The 21975-nt window shown below is 42.7% G+C and overlaps 1 protein-coding gene across 5 annotated transcripts in view; it reads left to right on the forward strand.

Annotated features, from left to right (window-relative positions):
• Nucleotides 1–21975, forward strand: part of ADAT1 (adenosine deaminase tRNA specific 1) — a 42654-nt gene that overhangs the window by 17257 nt on the left and 3422 nt on the right. For 3 of the 5 annotated variants that reach the window (XM_040253500.1, XM_040253501.1, XM_040253499.1), the window contains 2 exons: nt 6891–6977; nt 9645–13100. In XM_040253500.1, coding sequence (XP_040109434.1) covers nt 6891–6977; nt 9645–9777 — 220 coding nt within the window. In that variant the 3' untranslated portion in view covers nt 9778–13100. Of the gene's footprint in view, nt 1–6890; nt 6978–9644; nt 17009–21975 lie in introns of those variants that run through there. The other 2 variants (XR_005723356.1, XM_040253502.1) reach the window with 2 other exon arrangements.

Here is a 21975-nt window from a genome sequence, read left to right on the forward strand (position 1 = left end):
GACGGACCTTTGTTGGCAAAGTAATGTCTCAGTGTGTAGTAATGTCTCAGTGTGTTCATATCTGTATGAACCTCGGTGTGTTCATATCTGTAAGACAGATATGGCCTCATGAGACTGAGGCCTCAGAGTTAGGGCCTCCGTATGTTTGTGTCTCCAAGACGAGGATACTGGAGAAGGCAGTCCGAGGCTTCTGTCGTGTTGTGGATGTCTCTCCATTTAGAAGGCAGACTTCATACAGAAGGAAGTTCATAGCGGAAAGAGCAGAAGCTCCGCAGTTCCAGAGACTGAGGTTTAATTCCAGGCTCCTTTCCCCCAGTAATTGAACAAATTACTTTACCTCTCTGAGCCCCAGTTTCCCCAACAATGAAACAAGGGTAACTCCGAATATCTATCACCCAGGAATGTGAAAATAGAGAGAGAGTGCCTCTAACATGGTGCAGGGCTTTCAGTAGACATCTTGTTAAGATAGATGCCCCTTCAGTCATCAAATGAAGTTGCATGTTACGTTTGAAAGAGTCAGTTGCTTTAATTCTAAAGACTGACCACTGCAGGAGAGAGAGGGTTTCCTCACTTTTCATTCCTGAGTGCCCTCCTGGGACTCGTTTTAGAACGATCTGGAATACAAACTCAAGACTGGGATGTTAGACGCATTTAAAATTCTAGTGCAATACTCAAAGGTAATATTTTTATACCTTTTTAAAATTAAATTTTATCGGAGTACAGTTGTTTTACAGTGTTGCGTTCGTTTCTGCTGTACAGCAAAGTGAATCAGTTATAGATATGCAAGTATTCCCTCTCTTTTAGACTTCCTTCCCGTTTAGGTCACCACAGAGCACTGAGGAAAGGTCCGCGCGCTGGACAACAGGTTCTCATCACTTTATACATTTGTTGTTGTTTAGCTGCTAAGTCATATCTGACTCTTTTGTGACCCCATGGACTTCAGCCCACCAGGCTCCCCCGTCCCTGGGATTCTCCAGGCAAGAATGCTGGAGTGGGTTGCCATTTCCTTCTCCATTTTTACATCAATCCCAGTCTCCCAATTGATGCCACGCCTCCCTTCCCCCTCTTGGTATCCATAATTTGTCTTCTCTATATCTGTGTCTTTATTTCTGGTTTGCAGATAAACTCATCTGTACCATTCTTCTAGATTCCATATGTAAGCAGTGTTATACAGTATTTGTTTTTCTCTTTCTGACTTACTTCACTCCGTATGCCAGTTTCTTAGTCTATCCATGTCTCTGCAGACAGCACCATTTCATTCCTTTTTATGGCTGAGTAATACTCCCTTATATATATGTACCACATTATCCATTCCTCTGCTGAGGAACATTTGGAGTGCATCCACGTCCTGGCTGTTGTAAATAGTGCTGCAGGGAGCACTGGGGCGTGTGTGTCTTTTTGAGTTATGGTTTTCTCTGGCTATATGCCCAGGAGTAGGATTGCTAGATCATATGGTAGTCCTGCTTTCAGTTTTTTGAGAAACCTCTAAACTATTCTCCATAGTGGCTATATCAGTTTATATCCCACCAAGAGTATAGGAGGGCTCCCTTTTTCCCACATCCTCTCCAGCATTTATTGCTTGTAGATTTTTTGATGATGGCCATTCTGATTGGTGGGAGGTGACACCTCACTGTAATTTTGATTTGCATCTCTCTAGTAGTTAATGATGGTGAGCAATTTTTTCATGTGTTTGTTGGCTGTCTCTATGATGGCCAACCAACACTTGAAAAAGTAGTATTTACGTCTTCGTGTTTATTGCAAACAAGGAGATAATAACAGGAATCAGATAAAGGACCCTCACTTTCCAGAAGCTTAATTTTACTCTTTGCCCCAAAGTGGCAAATCCTTTTAAATTCTCTTTGCTCTGAAGAGGCATATCGTCTTTCCATCCCACATGAGCTACCACAGCATCCTGGAGAGATCATTACATGGCTCATTGGATTATAAAAGAGAAGGATAAGAGAGGAAACAAAGTGTGTCTAAGTGTGTTAGAATAAAGATAGGCCTAGGTTGAATGTGAATGTGTGGTCTTCAAAAAAAATTATGTATATATGTATAGCTTTCCTAGCTCTTTGATGCACCAATGAGCAACGTTAACCACCTCACCAGGGAGACGTTAACATCTAAGAAAGTAATCCTCACTGCTAAAAGGAACTAGGGTTTATTAGAACATAGCATCTAGCAGTCACCAAGATGGTTTTGCTCCACAGGTGACATTAATGGTTATTGTTGGGTGAGTCTCTTTGGCAGAGAAGTTATTAGTGTGGTCACTCTGTTCTGTTGTTGAACAAGTCTTGAGAAAGGTCTTATTTCTCTGGAGGGAGATCTTTTCCAGCAAAGGAGAGATTCCCAATTTGTCTTTATAGATAGAACACCTAAACATTACTCATGAGGTGACTTAGACCAAAAGCACTCATAAGAGAAAGTACCATTCGTTACCCCAGAAGGAAGAATGTTGAAAACATTTGCAGACCTGTTCTCGAAAAGCTGCTAAGCTCTCTATCACCGATGGCTTCTCACGGTGATGCTAGGGGCCTTGACGTTTCACCACAGTGTTTGTGGTGAACAGAATCCAGCTGACTCCTTCCTGTGAGGTTTAAGCAGTGTGTTTCTTTAATGAACCTTGAGTGAACCCTTCTCCAGACTACAGAGCATGGCGTGGTTGATTGCTGAGGCTTCTTATTCTTGAATGAAATTCCTTGACATATTTCATTAATGTTCTGTAATTATATAGCCAGATGTTCTTTCATAGTTGTACATCAGCAGCCACTGGGCTTTAGCAAAAATCTCATGGGCTCTCCTATCAGTATTTCAAAGGGAAACATGAGCATCTGGAACAAGATACTAGCTTATTTTTTGTATTCCTCTTTTGCTGATTCTGGGTGATGTGGGCAGTGGAAATGTTGGCTCTGTAAGACTCTCTAGACTTCCTGAAAATATGTGGTCATGTCACCAAAAACGGTTGCAGACTCTTAAATCTAGAAATGAAATCTCTGATTCTAGGTAAAAGTGAGCATATCAACTTATCTACCTGAAAGTATACATGCAATAAAGCATAAATAATGTTAGTTTTTAACTGGGTAAAACCAACCATGATACAGTACTAATTATCTGAAAAAAATTTCTAAATCTTCCCTTTTTTGAGGGTCACGAACTTCTAGCTTTACTCTTAATGTTTCTGTTAGCTATATAGACTTCATTCTCTCTCTTTTTATGTTTAGGCCTAGAAAGCACAGGGAGCTGCCAGAGACAGCCTCATTTCTTTGTCCTGTATGAGATTTTTCCAGGACCATCACTTCGCTGCTAGAATTATTTCTCTCTAAAGTGCCCTGGTTCTGTTACAGGAGAATAACGTTAGCACCTGAAATCCGTGTTAGAAGCATCCATGTATAATTGTTTCTTCCAAGTCTTTTAAGTGTTAGGTTGATCTAGCTAGTTGCTATGCCAGTGAATGAACTAGGCAAAGTATTATGGGAAGCTGTGAGGCTTGGCTGAAAGCAATTTATTGATTGTCTAATCAGTCAGTATGAATTAGTCAGCATTATTCACACTTAGACTACTGGATGAATAAAAGATTTAACATTACAGTTGCCTTTGGTGACCACCCTTTGGATATATTTTCACTAATATTGAACAGATTATTTTGTTCTTAAGTAATAATTTTCAGTTATAATGCAATCATATACACACTTGCCCTGTATTTTAATTCTGTAATTTAAGTTCAGTTTCAGGGGATTGGTATTTCAATCTGACAGTTCTTACTTAATGGCAGCTTTAGCTCCAGCTCCTTATTAGCTCTACCAGCCCACTTTATTGAGTGGAAAAAATATGAGCACTTTGAGCTACAGGAATTTCACTTATCTGACATCTTTCTGGTACACCCACCATGACCCAATACATGGTTATGTATAAAAGGCTCTCATACAATACAAGCTCCCTGTCAGAGAAACTCATTTTATTTTCTTTATAGAAAAAGAAACTTACAGTAATTTTATTGAAATCTATGTTTTAAGTGAATACATATCAAACTTAGAATATTTTATGTGTATATGTATGTATGTCTCTTTCTGGGCATTCTGTTCTATTCCATTGGTCTGTTTTTCCCTACACCAAAACCATACTCTTAATTACCATAGCTTTATAATAAGATGATATCTGTTAGGGGAAAAGTCTCCTTGCTTTGTCTTTCAAGAGTGTCTCGGCTTTTCTTAGACTTTAAAGATCAATTTGGGGAGATTTGACATCTTTCATTGTTAAGTCTTCAAACCAGGAATATGGTGTTTATCTCTATATATATAATGCTGGTGCCAAATTGGCAGTTGTGCCCCAAATCTAAAATAGTTTTGAAAGTTCACTTATTTAGGTCTTATATATATTTCAGTAAAGTTTTATGATTTTCACATCTTTTATTAGATTTATTTCTTGATGTTGTATTCGTTTTCTGTTGCTGTATAACGAATAACACCCTCACCCCATGGCGGGGTGGGGGAGGACACCTTAGTGGCTGAAAACAACAGTTAACATCATTTTACAGTCTCTGTGGTTCAGGAATTTGGGAGGAGCTTGGCTGGATAATTCTGACTCAGGGGCTCACGAGGTTGCACTCTCTTATGTCAGCCAGCATTGCAGTCATCGGAAGCTTGACTGGGGCTGGAGGATCCAGTTTCCAGTAGCTCTCTCATGTGACTGCCAGGTCAGAGCTGGCTGGCTGTTGGCAGGAGGCCTCAGTTCCTCTCAACCTGGGTCTCTCCATGATGCTACAGATATTCATCTTTACAGTGTGATGGCTGGTTCCCCCCCGCTGAGAGGATGCATCCCAAGAGAGCAGGGCAGAAGCCACAGAGTCTTTTATGAGTAGCCTCAGAAGTCACACTCCAACCCAATCTTCTAATGGTTATTGGTGTCAGCCCTGTTCTACGTGGGGTGGCATTGCATAAGGGCTTGAATGCCAGGAGGCAAGAATCACCATTCAGAGATTGCTACCACTGATGCTATTTAAGTCATTTCCTTTATTTCATTTTCTGGTCATTGCTACTGCAATCAATTTCTATTTTGTTTATTTCTCTCTTACAATAAATGTATCCAGCAACATTGCTAACTCTTACTATTCTACTGATATATGTATGAATTCTTTTAAAATTTTTTAATGTAGACTATCTTTTGCAAATAGTATTTCCTTTCCAAGTTGCCACTCCTTTTCTTTTATTTTTTTTCTCACTTACTGTGCTAACCAGAAGTGACAATATCACAATCATCTCTGAATAATGTCTTCAGTTTTTGCTTTTCAATCTTTATTCCTTTTATTTCTTGTCTTACTAGCCAGACCTTCTGTATAACGTTGGATAAAAGCAGTGATAGCAAGTATCCCTCTGTCATTCTTGATTTTAAGAACATGTATCAGCTGTAGGATTTTTATAGATACACTTTATGAATTTAAATACTGTCTTTCCCTAGTCCTGGTTTGCTAAAAGGTTTTATATCACTCAATGGATGTTGAATTATAACAAATGCATTTTCTGTACATATTTTCCTCAAAGTACTTTTCTCCTTTGGTCTGTAAATGAGATCCATTAGTTTTTTGGTTGTGGTTTTTTATTTTTTTATTTTTTTTCCTGTTAAAGCAGCCTACTTCCCTAGAAGTCCAGTGATTAGGACTCTGGCTTCCCTTGTGGCTCAGCTGGTAAAGAATCCACCTGCAATGCGGGAGACCTGGGTTCAGTCCCTGGATTGGGAAGATCCCCTGGAGAAGGGAAAGGCTACCCACTCCAGTATTCTGGCCTGGAGAATTCCACGGACTGTATAGTCCATGGGGTTGCAAAGAGTCAGACACAACTGAGCGACTTTCACTTCACTTCACTGCTGTGGGCCTGGGTTCAATCCTTGGTCTGGGAACTGCTCCACAAGCTGTGCAGCACAGCCAAAAACAAAAAGCAAACAAACAAACAAAGCAGCCTTATGTTCCTGAATGCCGGCAGCCACTCTAACACAGATAAGGCCCAGAGAGAGTGGCGTGTGGGGACTCATATTCCCCTTTAAGCAGTGATGTCTCCAGTAGGCTAGGTCCCAGCCAGGCAAGGGAGCTTTTCAGCAGACTGTACAGTTCCCTGTTTCATATATGCCAGCGATGGCCTCTGTGTCTCAGCTGATGGTACGATTTTCAAGGATGGAGACGGATATGGTATGTGAAATAAGACTATACCCTGTTGGCACACACAACACTTCCCAGCTTCTAAGTCAGCCCATGAATTGTGTATATGAGGGAAAGGAATGAGGCACATACACTCTCAGCCCCAGCTGTTACAAATGAGCAAAACCAAGAAGACCCAAGTAACTGGTAAGGAATTCACACTGACTTCCTTCACTACTTCAAACTATGACCATCATGAAGCTTGATTCAGAACTGAAGGATTCACCTCCCAAGGACTGTAACCCCCATAGGAGCAATCTAGAGATTCTTCCTCCAATGCCTGGGCTGAATAGACTTTATAACCACAGTTCATATAGGGAGCAACACTCAAGTCTCTGAAACAAACCTTTCAATGTCTTGTAAGCAGTGTTACCCAAGGGGCCAGCTCCCTTGAAAGATGGTAGCCAAATAACAGCTGATGGGTATCCTTGGGGGCAGAATTTAGTAATTCCCTCTGCCTTTAGCCCGTTTCAGCCTGTCACCTTGATGATTTCACTGCTGATAATGTTTATGAAATGAGAATCATTTTTGTGTTTCAACCTAATCAGACTCTCAGGTCTGGATTTTTCTTGCCAAGCATTGGTGAAAACAGGGGCTCAGGACATTCAGACCTAGAAAGATACCATGTGAAGCCGTGTATCTTTGATGGTGGCCTGGTGCATACTAAACACTTAATAAATCCTCTTGGTCTTTTTTCAAACAGATCCCGAATCAGCAAAGTAGAGCTCTTTAGATCATTCCAGAAGCTGCTAAGCAGTATTTCAGAGGACAAGTGGCCAGACTCACTCAGGTGATGCCTTTGACCTACATTTTTCATATTTATGAATGGCTGGAAGTTTTGGCAGGAGTGGTGTTTCAGTAGGCCAGTGAGTACTTAGTACTGACCACATGCTCTTCAGTCCCCAGAGCCGCAGCTGCAGACGTGTGTGATCTGAGATGTGATGGATGCATGGTTGGTGGGTCAGAGTCACAGAGCCTGCGGGTAGAATTGGGGCTTGCCCGTCGCAGGCCCTCCTTCAGTCCAGCTCCAGATGGAGAGCACTGTGAGAACGCGAGCCTGGAGGCGTCAGTGTCTTCTGTTGGGAATATTATTCTCTTTTTCTTTTGTTCAATCAGTGGTTGTGAACTAAAGCTCGAGGACTTAAATTAGTTTCCAAACAGGAATGTAGAGACTATAAAACCACTTCATGAGCAGGTGGGTGGGTGGAATTCAGATGCTAACAAGAGTTAGGCCAAATCTCACTGGGTAAGGGCACAGTGCCCACTAACTGACCTCACTTCGTAACACCAGCCGCATTCTAGGGGGCCCCAAAGCCACTCAGGTTGTGACTACCCCCTCAGGTGCAATAATTCACCAGGAAAACTCACAGAACTCTGGAAAGCACCATACTTTGAATGCCTTTTATTGTAAAAGACACAAATAAGGACCAGATAAAAGAAAGGACACATAGGGCAAGGTCTGCAAAGGTATCCATTCTGCTACTTCTGTGTCCCCAGGATGCATCACCCGCCCAGCATATCACTGTCTGTCACTGACCAGGAACGATGTGATTGAACTCAATCTCCACCTTCTCCCCTCCCCACCCCAGGATGTCAGATATCAGATGACTCAGGGCCCCAACTTTCTAATCTCATGGCTGATCTTTCAGCCACAGCCAGCCCATCCTGAAACTACCTAGGGCCCACCATGAGTCACCTCATTAAGCAAAAAGTTGAGATCCAAGGGGTCCACCATTAAGAACAAAGACACTCCTATCATCAAGGAAGTTCTGAAAGTTGAGAGGTTCCCTCCCAGGAACTGGCAACAAAGACCAGCCAAATTCTTCTTTATACAACAGTGGGGAAGCCAGGGAGTAGCTAGACACTCCATATGAAGAGGCTGCTGCCTGTTTTCAGCATCATGTATCCTGCAGTTGGTATCGATGCCCTCCAGCCATCCATGGTCAGTTTGCTTGTTTCTTATCTGGAAAAATCAACAAGATTGGAACTGGGTGGGTTGCTATACATTCTATGACTTAAAAACAAATCTGGACTTAGGTAAGGAGAGACTTCATTTGAAGGCTTTGTTGCAGTAAGAGACAGGGCCTGTTTCAGCAGGTGGGGAAGGACTAATGCCGTAGCAAGAGGTCTGTAAGCCTCTCTAAGAGCAGGTGCAAAGGAGAAGTTTTGTTTAAGCAAAGTTAGAGCTGGAAATGAGGGAGTGAGGTGAGCAGGTAGTGTGATGGGACCACTGAGCAGGAGGTGTCAGTCCTCAGGAGGGGCTGTTAAAAGAAAGGGCTAGTACACCTGCCTACGCTGGCTCAGAAAGAGTGGCTCTGAGTTCGGGGGTCTGCAGGAAGAAGAGAAGCATAACTGGTAATTAATATTTGGTCAAATTATCAGGCATTTTGATGAGATTTTGTCAGTGGGTACAAACAGTTCAGCTAATCATTAAGAGACAAAAAAACAGGTGTTTGGAGGGTCTGTGTCTGGCCTTGTCACAGGTAAACCAGGGAGGCATCCATGAGTCTAAGTCATGAAGAAAGGTGATTCTTTCCAGTCTACCATTTCCCACACACAGAAATATAGGAGGGAGGTTTCTTAACCATTGCTTGTTTTAGGAACTGAGGGCTCAGGTAAAGTTTAATGTTGTCATGCATGTACCTCCCATCCATTAACCACCACAAAGCTATGGGAAATTTATCCAAGAACTAGAATCAGTGTCTGCTACAATTAGCAACTCGGCTCTGTGCTGTAGTGAGTGAAGAAACAACTGGGGTCTCCTAAGATCTTTGCAAAGCACAAGAGTAGAAGCAGGGTAAAACCTGACTCAGTGAGCTGCGAGTTTCAGTTTCTTCAGCTATGAGATGACAAGGTCATAGTTCAAGGTCGAGGCTGGGTCAAGAAGAGGACTTTGAGAAGCCTGATTCAAGTTTGATCAAAGGAAAGAATCTTTGTCTCAAGAAAATCTTTTTATCTGGGTGTAAGTGTTACAGACATTGCTCAGCACATTAGCCATTCTTCAGCAGTGAGACACTGAAGGAATTGGGAACGGGTGTTGGCTTCCATTACACAGGAGAATATGACTAAGATGAAAAGTACTTTGGGAAAATGCACTTGAGAAGTGTCTAACGGCTCGATCCTACCAGTGAAGATTATAGCCATGTAGAAAACTTTAAACCAAGTAGTAGATACAGTTATTCTTTTTTATCTGATTCCACCAGGACCGAAAAAAGAAAAGAAAAGAAAAAAAAAAAAAGACTAGTATTCTGTTTATTTTTACCTATTTTAATCCCATGTTGTTTTCTAGTGAATTTCCTACAAAGGCGCTAAGAGTCACTGTAGGGCAGCATGACAGAATCCTTCTGTTCCTAAGTCTCTCCTAATAAATCTGTCCGGCCAGTTGCTGAGGTGTCTTTCTGGCCACAGTGGTGAGCTTTCCATTGAGAACGTGTGTGCTTGGTGGTGTGTGCATTAGGGCGCAGAAGCTAGCGACGTACCAAGAGTACAAGGAGGCTGCATCCACTTACCAGGAGGCCTGGAGTGCGCTCCGGAAGCAGGCGTTCGGATCCTGGATCAGAAATCCCCCTGATTATCACCAGTTTAAGTGAGCAATGGGTGTTTTCCATTTATTCATCCTGGACTACTGTCTTCCTACATGCTGAACAGGCCTTAGATTTTCTTGTGGCTCATCAGGAAAAAAGACTGCCGTCTACCAGAGCGATAGATCTCTTCTATGTCAGATGGATGGAATTTTGGACATGAAACAAACTATACTTGATTGAACTATGCTTTCAAACTGTGATGCTGGAGAAGACTCTTGAGAGCCCTTGGACAGCAAAGAGATCAAACCAGTCCATTGTAAATCCTGAATAGTCATCGGAAGGACTGATGCTGAGGTCAAAGCTCCAATGGCCACCTGATGCAAAGAAATGACTCATTAGAAAAGACCCTGATGCTGGGAAAGATTGAAGGTAGAAGGGGAAGAGGGCAACAGGATGAGGTGGTCCGATGGCATCACCAATTCAATGGACATGAACTTGGGCAAATTCTGAGAAATGGTGAGGACAGGGAGGCCTGGGGAGCTGCAATCCATGGGATTGCAAAGAGTCGGACACTACTTGGCAACTGAACAATAACAGTACTTGATTGAAGTAGCTCTCTGCTAAAACAGCATCTTGCTAATGACCTTGGTGTGTGTCCTGCATTTTATTGCTTCTCTAAGAATAAGAATTTGGAATGTGATGCTGTAGAAGTACTCTGCAGTAGCTCCATTTTGTGTGTTCCTCATTGATTCAGCAAGTATTGGGCTGAGATGATGTTTGAATCTCTGCAAACTTTAGAGCTTCACCTGTCATAATGGACATGTATTTTGTGTACCCAGCCTTGCTTCCTTTGAAGAACCACCCTTTTTTGCTTTATCCCTGAGACTCAAGTGAAGCGAACTTTCCTCATTGACTCCAGCAGTGTGAGCCAACCCTGAACAGTCCTGGAACTAATACCAGAGCAATCGGGAAAGATTCCCTCTCTTCTCATATTGGGAGCTGTGAGCACCAGGTAACCCGGGACTGCCTGGGGCTGCCTTTGCCCACTGCACAGAGACAGCCAGCTGGAGAACAAGGTGATGAAGGAAACAGCCCAGAGGATGAAGGTTCTCATGACCTTGTCTGAGTGCCTGAAACTAGTGCTCACTCTGGACTTCCAACGATGTGAGATAAATTGCTCTTGTTATTTTGAGTAAGCCCCTTTGACTCTGTTTTCTGTGACTTTCATTGGAAAGAGTTCTGTCTAAAAGGCCAAACAAAAGTCCCTATAGCAACTCAGCAGCACACCTAGAAACCAGGCCTGTTTTTCCTAACATCTAGTATTTAACTCGGAGAAGGCGATGGCACCCCACTCCAGTACTCTTGCCTGGAAAATCTCATGGACGGAGGAGCCTGGTAGGCTGCAGTCCATGGGGTTGCGAAGAGTTGGACATGACTGAGCGACTTCACTTTCACTTTTCACTTTCATGCATTGGAGAAGGAAATGGCAACCCACTCCAGTGTTCTTGCCTGGAGAATCCCAGGGACGGGGGAGCTTGGTGGGCTACCGTCTATGGAGTCGCACAGAGTCGGACACAACCGAAGTGACTTAGCAGCAGCAGCAGTATTTAACTCTCAACCTCTTCACACTCTAATATACTGACTGAAAGTGGAAGTTCTTTGTGTTGGGATTACTCAAGGACCTTATTCGTTCTTCAGTATTTCTTTGTAGCTTTAAATATTTTTAATAACAGCTTTATTGAGATGTAATTCACATACAAAAATTCATCCATTTAAAATGTACAGTTTAGTGGTTTTTAGTATACCCACAAAGATGTGCACAGTCACCACAATCGATTTTAGAACAGTTTTGTTCTAAATTGGGAATGGGGGGTGCTATCTGATCCAGTACAGTGCCCATTCGCAGCCGCTCTTCATATCCTCTCAACACCCCCACTAACCCCAGGGCAAGCAGCAATCTATGTTGTGTCTCTATGGATTTGCCTATTCTGAACTTTTTATATAAATGAAATCATACAATATGTGGTCTTTTGTGACTGGCTTCTTTCATTTAACATGATGTTGTAAGACTCATAATGTTGTAATTGGTAACATCATTCAGTACTGTTTATGGGATAAAAATTACATTCAGTTCTATGGATATACCACATTTTGTTATGTAATCATCAACTGATGGACTTTTAGGTTATTTCCACTTTTTGGCTATTGTGAATATTGCTGCTGTAAACATTCATGTACAGGTTTGCATGTGAACATATGTTCTTAATATTTTTTTTATTGTAGAAATAATACATAAGGTTTCTTTTTTTCTTTTTTTTGCCTTTTTATCACTGTAGCTTTTGGTGGGGGGGTGCGGGGCATGGCAGGTACCGTGTGGCCTGTGGAATCCTACTTCCCCAATCAGGGATTGAACCCAAACCATGGCAGTGAAATTGTCAAGTCCTAGCTACTGGACTCCCCCATAACTTTCTCATATTGAGTTATCTTTGAACCTTTTTCTATGAGGAATCCTTTTAGGTGGGAGCAAAGACAAGAACCTCACTACCAAAGGCCAGACTTCCCACATGCTGATTTAATCAACCCTTTGCCTGACCTGACCCCAAATCCTATGATATGAGAGCAGTTAAGACACCTCGACTGGCAGAAGCTCTTCTTATCCACAGAAGATTATGCATCACTCTCATGAGATCCATTTTCAAAGATAAAGATTTATATGAGAATGTAAGGAATTAGTGTCTTTTCTTTCCTAAAATTTATGGTGTTTGTTACATGTGTACAGAATGTGAAAAAAACACCCATCAATTTAGACTTCAGAACAGAGTCTAGGAAACCCTGAAAGCTAGAGACCAGAGGCGTCTTCACTTTGGACTCTGCCTGTTTTGTCAAGAGACAAAAGGAGAGCGTAGACAGCCCATTCCCTATGTTTTGCTTTAATCTCTTAAAAACCCAAGTTAAGAATCTCACCTGTGCCTTAAAATCACATCTCTGCAATATTGGCAGGTTCTCAAACTTCATACATTTAGATCGTGTGTTTTTACTGATAACTACTTCCAATTTTTAACTACCTTTTAAAAAGAAACTTCTTATAGAAATTTTTAAATAGACTCAAAAATAGAAAAGCACAGTGGACCTCCATGTATGCATCAACCAGACCAAACACCCATCAGCTTTATGCTGTTGTTATCTGATCTTTTCCCCACTCCCCTCCAACTTAGTTTTTCTTAGAACATTTTAAACTGAATTCTAGCTATCCTATTCCTCCCAATAAAATTAACAATCATTCTTTAATATCTATTATGCAGGCTGTGTTTAGTTTCCCCTATTGTCTCAAAAATGTCTTTTGACTACTGATTTGTTCAAATTAGAATCCAAACAACCTCCGCACAGTGCCTTGGGTTGATGTATCTTTTGAGTCACTAAATCTCTAGCAGTTCACTCTCCTTTTTATGTCCTTGACAGATGGGTCATTTGTCTGGTAGACTCTCTCCCATCCAGGATTTGGCTGCTTATTTCCTCCAGGGTTGATAACCGGTTCCTCTCCCCCTCCTATTTCCTATAAATCTGTGGTTACATGGAGAGGCTTGATTACAGCCAAGTTCAGTTCTTTCCAGGAGATTCTGCATACTTCTGTTACATTATATTAACCTATGGGAACGTGACATCAGGCTGTCCCACTTTCAGTAACTGGTCAGAGATTTCAGTGGTACCAGACTGATCCAACCCCTCACCCTCCCCCTTTCACAGAATGGTTTTAGCAGCTGTGTCTTGAGGTCCCCAAGACCACCCTCAGATTGAGACAGTAGACAGACTCACAGAACTCAGAAAAGCTATTGTCCTCAGAGTTACCATCTGTTACAGTGCAAGTCAGCAAAGAGAAGGCGCATGGGGAAGAGGGTCTGCACAAGCTTCTGGTGGTCCTTGCTGCGCCGACGCTCCTGGTGTCTCTGGCATGACATCTTTGCCTCACTCACCCTGGAGAGCCTGCCCCTCCTGGAGCTAGCCAGTCCCAAGCCCACTTTCCCAGCCCGGCCCTTGCCAGTCTCTTCACACTGATGGCTCTTGCCCACATTTCCTCCTCACCCCCAGTGACTCCTGACCCACCCTGGTGCTTCCACGTGTGGCTCCTCCTGGCATGGCCTGCCCCCTCCTCCTGCATTTCAGAACATTCTCCTGGGGCACTCACACAGCACAATGCTGGGGGGGGCAGTGATGTCTGACCGTATGTGTGAAGTATCACTGCCAACCAGGGAGGCTCACCTGAGCCTTGGGTGCTGACACCCTATGATACACAGGACAACCCCCCACAACAAAGAACTGTATCCCGCCCAAAATGTCAGTATTGCTGAGGTTGAGGAACCTGAACTAGGGATTATAGGTGTTTTTCTGGTTTTGTTTTTGGAGGCGCCCAGAGGCGTGTGAGATCTCAGTTCCGCAACCAGGGATTGAACCTGGGCCACAGCAGTGAAAGCCCCAAATCCTAACCACTGGACCACCAGGGAACTCCCAGATTGTGAGTATGTCAAAGTCACTGGAAACAGTTCCTCTCTAGTTACTGTTCCACATCTATACACAGTTAATTTTGTTTCATTTCCCTTTCAATTTCTAGGGGAATTTTTTACAAAAAAAAAAGTTATGTAAAATTTCAAACAATTTAAAAAAAAAAAGGTACATTCAGAAAGGTCTTCCATCTTTGTCCCTTGACTTCTGTTTCTGCCCCCAGTAGTAACCATTTTTTTAGTTGGTGATCAGTTCAATTCAGTCACTAAGTTGTGTCCGACTCTTTGCAACCCCATGGACACCAAGCCTCCCTGTCCATCAAAAATTCCCAGAGTTTACTCAAACTCATGTCCATTGAGTTGGTGATGCCATCCAACCATCTCATCCTCTGTCGTCCCCTTCTCCTGCCTTCAGTCTTTTCCAGCATCAGGGTCTTTTCAGATGAGTCAGTTCTTCGCATCAGGTGGCCAAAGTATTGGAGTTTCAGCTTCAGCATCAGTCCTTCGAATGAATATTCGGGACTGATCTCCTTTAGGAGGGACCAGTTGGATCTCCTTGCAGTCCAAGGGACTCTCAAGAGTCTTCTCCAACACCACAGTTCAAAAGCATCAATTCTTCAGTGCTCAGCTTTCTTCACAGTCCAACTCTCACATCCATACATGACTACTGGAAAAACCATAGCTTTGACTAGATGGACCTTTGTTGGCAAAGTAATGTCTCTGTTTTTTAATATGCTGTCTAGGTTAGTCATAACTTTTTTAGTTGGTAATAAACATTTCAAATTCTTTCCTTTTGAAATACTCTATGAATAGAATATTTTGTATTTTTGCCAGTGTATCTTTTGGGTAGATTTCTTAGAGGTGGGATTCACTGTGTCAAAGTGTAAATGAACACAAACGTTTTCTTTCTTTAAATCCGTCTTCAAAGTTCTGTTTTAAATACAAGTGCAAATGAAAAAGCAAAATGTAGGACAGCATTGTAACATTCCATTTCTGTAAAAAAGGATGAACGGTATATATCTATGTTTTGCTAAACTGTCTCTGAATAGACACATGGGAAACCACTAACACAGACCTGAGGGAAGGAAAGAGAATTGCTAGGGCCTGAGAGCAGGAAGGAGACTCTTCTCTGAATACATTTCATGTTCGATTATTTTTAAAATTTTCAACCATGTTAATATAGTAACTATTTTTTAGAGTAAACTTTATTTTATTATTATTATTTTTTAAATTGTTGGCTGTGCTACATGGCATATGAGATCTTAGGTCTCCGACCAGAGGTCGAACCTGCACCCCCTGCACTGGCAGTACAGAATCTTCACCACTGAACCACCAGGGAAGTCCCTAAAGTAAATTTTCAAAAATGAAAAAAAAAAAGTCGTTTTAAACTGTAGAAATACCACAATATACTCAGAAGTGACATTATATAGGGAAGAGGGACTTGGCATGCTTTCGGCAGCTAATTCCACAGAATTTTCTCTTTGCTCACAAAATGTCTCCTGAAATCTGGCTCTTTCAGGGTAGATTACATTTTCAGCATGGCTTTCTCTTTGTTCTGTGTTCAGGAGTGGGTGACTATATGTGCATAATTTTTATTCTCTTTTTCTTTAGAGTTTTAAAAAGTTGGCTTGATTTAAATAATTTTGCATATATATTCCATGTAGTCATTTCTGCCTTAAAGTGTGCGGTTAAATGCCTCGTTTTCTGGAGTTTTTCCGTGCCAAGCATTAGCTCATTGTCTAGGGAGCCAGCCGATGTGGAGAAAATGACCCGAGCTGGCTGCGGCGCCCCGCGGGGGAGAGGCAGGGCCTGCCAGTCCGGTCGCCTCCGTGGCTGGTGGAAGGCTCCCTCCACCTGGACCCAGGCAACATTTTGTGGCTTTCAGGCAACGTTCTGAGCAAGCTTTACCCGAAGTTTTCCAGTTTCCGAGACCCACGTCCCTTGCTGGCGAGTCAGATAGCTTAGGACATGTTAGGTTTCTAACGGCCACATCCTCCTGTGATGATATCTGGGGCAGTCAAGGGAGCTGTCAAGAGGAGTCCCCTGAAGCAGCAGGTTCTGGAAACTGGGAAACAGCTTCTAAGCAGAGAGCTAATGCGCATGTGCTCGCTTTCAAGGGCTCAGGCAATTCTTTCCACTGGAACAAAGGCAGCTACTCTGAAGGAACGGTAGGATACGCAGAGAGCCAAGGAGGCACGTATTTTGGAGAATAAAACTTGATTTTCCAGCAGGAAGAGCTCCTTTTATGCCACATCTTGAAGAATCATATTTAATAGCTAGCCTCCACTTCTAAACGTGAATCCATTTAAACCTAAATATGTCTGTACTGGGGCTACGACTTTCTGGAAGAATGTCCAGATGGATCCAAAACAAATCTTAAGCAGTACTTGTGGTCCAAGATGGGGAGGAAAATTCTGTAGAGAGACTTTTCAGGGCTGCAGGCAAATTCACATGCATTCATTTTTTATTTCTTGAAACCAGGGCCCCAAAACTAATCAAAGTGGATGGAAGTCACAGCAGGGGTCATTGCTAAGTGCGGGAAGATGGAAGAAGGGGGTTGAGGAGAAAAAGACCCAAGGCAACTTATAGAATGATGGATACATTCCATGTTTCAACCGGAGAGTTGATGACATGGATGTAAACATTTGTCAAAATGTGTTAAGCTGTACACTTAAGATCTGTGCATTTTATTCTTTTTATTACATGGAATCATATTTCAATATAAAAATGTTAAAAAAAAAAAAACCTAGTCGTTATCCATGACTTGGCATAGTAGAATAAACTTTGGTTTAGATATTGAAGTGTTAATAATTATGTCCTAGTACCAATTCTGTCTCTACTTCCTATGTGGATGCAGAGAAAGCATTTAATCTCTGAATTTTAACCTGTCACCTGATCTAGAAAATGAGGCCCCAAGGTTAAGATGTTCAGTTTTTTCAACATTGAGATGAGATTTCTCATAAAAATTCTTAATTGGGCAGATAATGCACAGAGAAATTTTCTCCAAGAAACTTAACTCATTGACACTGTGAGATATGTATGGCCTCAGTCATGTTGGTAACGAGAGGAATGGAAATAATTTTGTCTCAGTAACCCAAGCACTGTAATAACACTGTAATACAATGTAATAACGATGTATTAAAAAGCAAAGACATCACTTTTCTGACAAAGATCCATATAGTTAGGGCTATGGTTCTTCCAGTAGTCATGTACGGATGTGACTATTGGACCATAAAGAAGGCGGAGCACCAAAGAATTGATGCTTTCAAACTGTGGTACTGGAGAAGACTCTAGAGAGTCCCTTGGACTGCAAGGAGATCCAACCAATCAATCCTAAAGAAAATCAGCCCTGAATACTCACTGAAACGACTGATGCTGAAGCTGAAACCCCAATACTTTGGCCACCTGATGCAAAAAAGACCCTGATGCTGGGAAAGATTGAAGGCAGAAGGAGAAGAGAGTGACAGAGGATGAGGGGATTAGATGGCATCTCCAATTCAATGAACTTGGGCAAACTCCGGCAGATGGTAAGGGACAGGGAGGCCTGGGGTGCTGCAGTCCATGGGGTCACAAAGAATCGGACACAACTTGGCCACTGAAGAACAACCCCGGCTCTAGATTGGCATGTAGATTTTTTGTTCCTTGTCCCAGTGAGCTAGCAGGATGAGGAATTAGCTTCTAGAACTAAGTGTGTTCAACACTGCTCTTCAGTCTCCAAATTCAGGAACTGTATCAATAGGAAAAAGGCAAAGGCAGAAAGTCGCTCCAAGTGAGGACCCAGGCTGCCAAATGTTGGTCTCAAACACATGTTCCCTGAACCTGGGCTTGGCTCCATGAGAAGAGCTCACAATGGAAACAGTGATGGCTGTTTGCTCAGGCAGCCAAAAGAATGAAAAGCGCATTGAAACCCGGCAGTGTCTCCATGGGGAGAGGCACTGCGGGCCCCTGGGTGGTGAGACCAAGCTGACAACAGAGCAGGATCACAGAGCCCGTTCCCAGCATCTTTCTGCAGCTCAGCAACAGACCTTTATGTGCACCCTCTCAGGAAGTCACCGAGAATTAAACTGTGGGCAGCCCAAGCTTTGCCCAGCAATAGACACACACTCAACCCAGTTTGCCCTGTTTTCATTGAATTTGATTCAGTTAATTGAGAGAAAGCAAAGAGTTCTTCTCAATGTGCGTTCCCTGTCCCTCCCCTGTAAGACTTCACCAGCTTCCTTTTTTATCACTGCCCGTTGTGGACTATTTTGACCTCCAGTGTCAGACTTTATTTTGGGGGGCTCCAAAATCACTGCAGGTGGTGACTGCAGCCATGAAATTAAAAAACGCTTACTCCTTGGAAGGAAAGTTATGACCAACCTAGATAGCATATTCAAAAGCAGAGACATTACTTTGCCAACAAAGGTCCGTCTAGTCAAGGCTATGGTTTTTCCAGTGGTCATGTATGGATGTGAGAGTTGGACTGTGAAGAAAGCTGAGCACTGAAGAATTGATGCTTTTGAACTGTGGTGTTGGAGAAGACTCTTGAGAGTCCCTTGGACTGCAAGGAGATCCAACCGGTCCATCCTAAAGGAGATCAGTCCTGGGTGTTCACTGGAAGGACTGATGCTAAAGCTGAAACTCCAGTACTTTGGCCACCTCATGCGAAGAGTTGACTCATTGGAAAAGACCCTGATGCTGGGAGGGATTGGGGGCAGGAGGAGAAGGGGATGAGAGGATGAGATGGCTGGATGGCATCACTGCCTCGATGCACATGAGTTTGAGTGAAGTCTGGGAGTTGGTGATGGACAGGGAGGCCTGGCATGCTGCATTCATGGGGTCGCAAAGAGTCAGACACGACTGAGCGGCTAAACTGAGTGCCACTTCAGTTGGTGTTTTCACGCCATACTTTCTGTCCTTTCCCCAGTGGTACTGTGACTGTCCTCCCAGCCCAGCACCTCAGTGACTGCCGGGCTGAGAAAAACAGCTGGCAGCCATAGAACTAGGCTTTGGAGTGAGGGAGCAGGAGTCTCCACCGACTCCAGGGTTCGGTCACCTGTGCCAACACAGGCAGATCGTGCCTCCCAGTTCTCTGCCTCTCTCATCAAAGATGAGGGCCAATGAGAGTTACTGTTTTGATTGCATGTACTTTGGGGAAATTCTGTTCTAAAATAAAGGATGGCATGTAAATTATGGTGCAAAGGTTGTAAGCCCAAATATATCCAGGAATTGGAAACCTTTAAAAAGTAAATGGAGTAAACTGGAAAGCTACTTGTCCAAAGAGCCATTTTGTTGTTGTTGTTGTTCTGGCCAGCTGTTGCCAGATCTTCAGAAATTTTTGAGGAGAAACAAGAAAGTTGTATTTCTAGATGTATGTTTAGGGGCCATGTAGAGACACAGGCGTTTGGTTTGTAACCTCTGGCCTAGCAGAACAAAGATGGATTTTGGCTACAGATTTGAGCTGTGGCTCCAGGAGGCTCTGAGCATCTGATCATGGGTGGGTAAGTGCATTTTCAAGAGTGTCAGTATCCTTACCTTTGACTGAGGGTGGGGTGAGACACCGTTCAGCACAGGCTTGAGGAGGGCTGCTTGCCACGTGTCCAAGGCCAGCCTTGGTGTCCGGCTGCTGTTCATAAGGGACTCTCTTTTGCAGTTTACTGATCCGGATTTCCAGAGCTGCTTCTAACAAACCTGAGAGATCATCCATAGAAGAAGCCTGTTGGGCAAATGATTTGGAGCCCCTTGCTGTGCACCAGGAGTTTGCTCACATGCACCACCCTTCCCACATCTGGAAGCAGCAGCCTGTCTCTAGCAGCTAAGGAGGCGAGGAAGCAGGGCTGTTGATCACAGAGATATATATATATAGATCCTCCTACCTAACTCGTGAGGCCTTGCCTTCGCAATGTCAACCACCAGGATTTTTTTTCTCCCTGAGGAAATAAAGATGAAAAGGGGAACTTAAAATCCCCAGTTGTGCTTTTTTAAAGCATTCTACCATTCAGTCTAATGAAGAGTGAGGCTTTGGACAATAAAAACAGGTACACTGCCTCCTGAATTCTCCTTGAAGCAGATGCTTGGGCTGCCTTTGGGAGTGGTGCCCTGGTTGTGCTGTGCTGGGTCTTTGTGGCTGCACAGCCTCCTCTCTTGCTGCAGTGAGCAGGGGCTACCGTCCGGCTGCGGTGCTCCAGCTCCTCGCAGCGGCTTCTCGTTGCGGGGCACAGGCCCCGGGGCCCAAGGGCTTCGGCAGCTGCAGTGCATAGACTCGGTGTCTGCGGTTCCCGGGCTCTAGAGCACAGACTGAGCTGCTTCTCGGCATGTCCGCAGGATCTGCCCCAAGTGGGGATCAAACCCTGGCAGAGTCTTTACCACTGAGCCACCAGGGATGTCTCTCTTTCCCAACTCTTAAAAGACAGTAGCTGTTCCAAATTGTTTTTCCTAGATTTTAAGTTTTGCTTTTCCACATTTAGATGTTTAATTCATCTTGAATTTATTTGATGCATTATTTAATCTATATTCATATATATGTGTGTGTGTGTGTGTATATAACCAATTATAAAATAACAGATGAACAGGTTCATCCCCCTTTGATTTTTCATGCCATCACGGCTATGTTTTAAACATGGGTCTAACTGAGTTTCCGTTGTGTTCCCTGGTTTATGTGTCTGTTTCTTTGCCACATGGCACAGTCTTAATTACTTAATTACTGCTAACACAGATCTCCCTGGCTTGTTTTTCTTAACATTTCCTTGTTATTCTTGGCTTTTGCTCTCCAGTTAATGGACTTTTGCCAGCAACTGTCAGATTACACAGACATACACCTGATTGGGATTTTTATTGAAATTGTATTAAACTCACAGGTTAAACTGGGGGCAATATGCATTTTTATAGTCCTGGATGTTCCCATCCTTGAATATGATGTATTAGGGTTATCTCTTTTTTATGTCCTTCAGTAATTTTTTCCATAAAGGTCTTACATATCATATTGTTTATTCCTATGCACATATTCATTTTACTTCTATTGAAAATGAATTTTTTCCTATAATATTCCCTAATTGGTCATAACTGGTGTATAGAAACATCAATATTTGTGACTGATCTGGTATCCACCAGCCATGGAGAACTTTATTCTAATTTGTATAGATTATCTTAGATTTTTCTGTGTAGATTATCACAGTCTGTATATATAGTGTTCCTTTCTGATTCTTTTGCCTCTCCTTTACTTTTCCTCTCATTATTTTAGTTTTATGCCAGAACAAAGTTCAGAAAAGCACTGATAGCAGACTTCTTAATAGCTTCATTGAGATATAATTCATATACCATAGAGTTCACCCTTCGGATTTCCTTTTTTAGTTACTGTTTTTAATAGGAATGCCTCTGAAATTTTACCATATTAAGTAACCAGCTGTTGCGGTCCCATTTGTTAACTGGTTCATTATTTCCCTGATAACTTGTTATGCCACGTTTTATACACAGATCAATTCCTAGGTTTTGTTCCATTAAAATATTTGTCTGTCCCAATGTCGGTACCACACTGCCTCATTCACCATAGCTTTATTTACTAAAATGTACATATTTGCTACACGTTTTTATGAATCCCCTTTATCAAATTAAAGACCTCTTAATTTACTTAGAAGTTAAATAGGTTTAAGTTGTTTTAGGTGCTGTTCCTTCATCTATGAGATGAACATGTAAGTCAGTGTCTGCAGGGCCCGCACTCCTTTAGTCCGGCCTTGGAGGGTCTTGTCTGGAATGAAGAATGCTAACCTTCCATTTCTTGGGGCTTCCCTTG

The sequence above is a fragment of the Oryx dammah genome, unplaced genomic scaffold, assembly GCF_014754425.2.
Source record: "Oryx dammah isolate SB20612 unplaced genomic scaffold, SCBI_Odam_1.1 HiC_scaffold_13, whole genome shotgun sequence".
Classification (NCBI taxonomy): Eukaryota; Metazoa; Chordata; class Mammalia; order Artiodactyla; family Bovidae; genus Oryx; species Oryx dammah.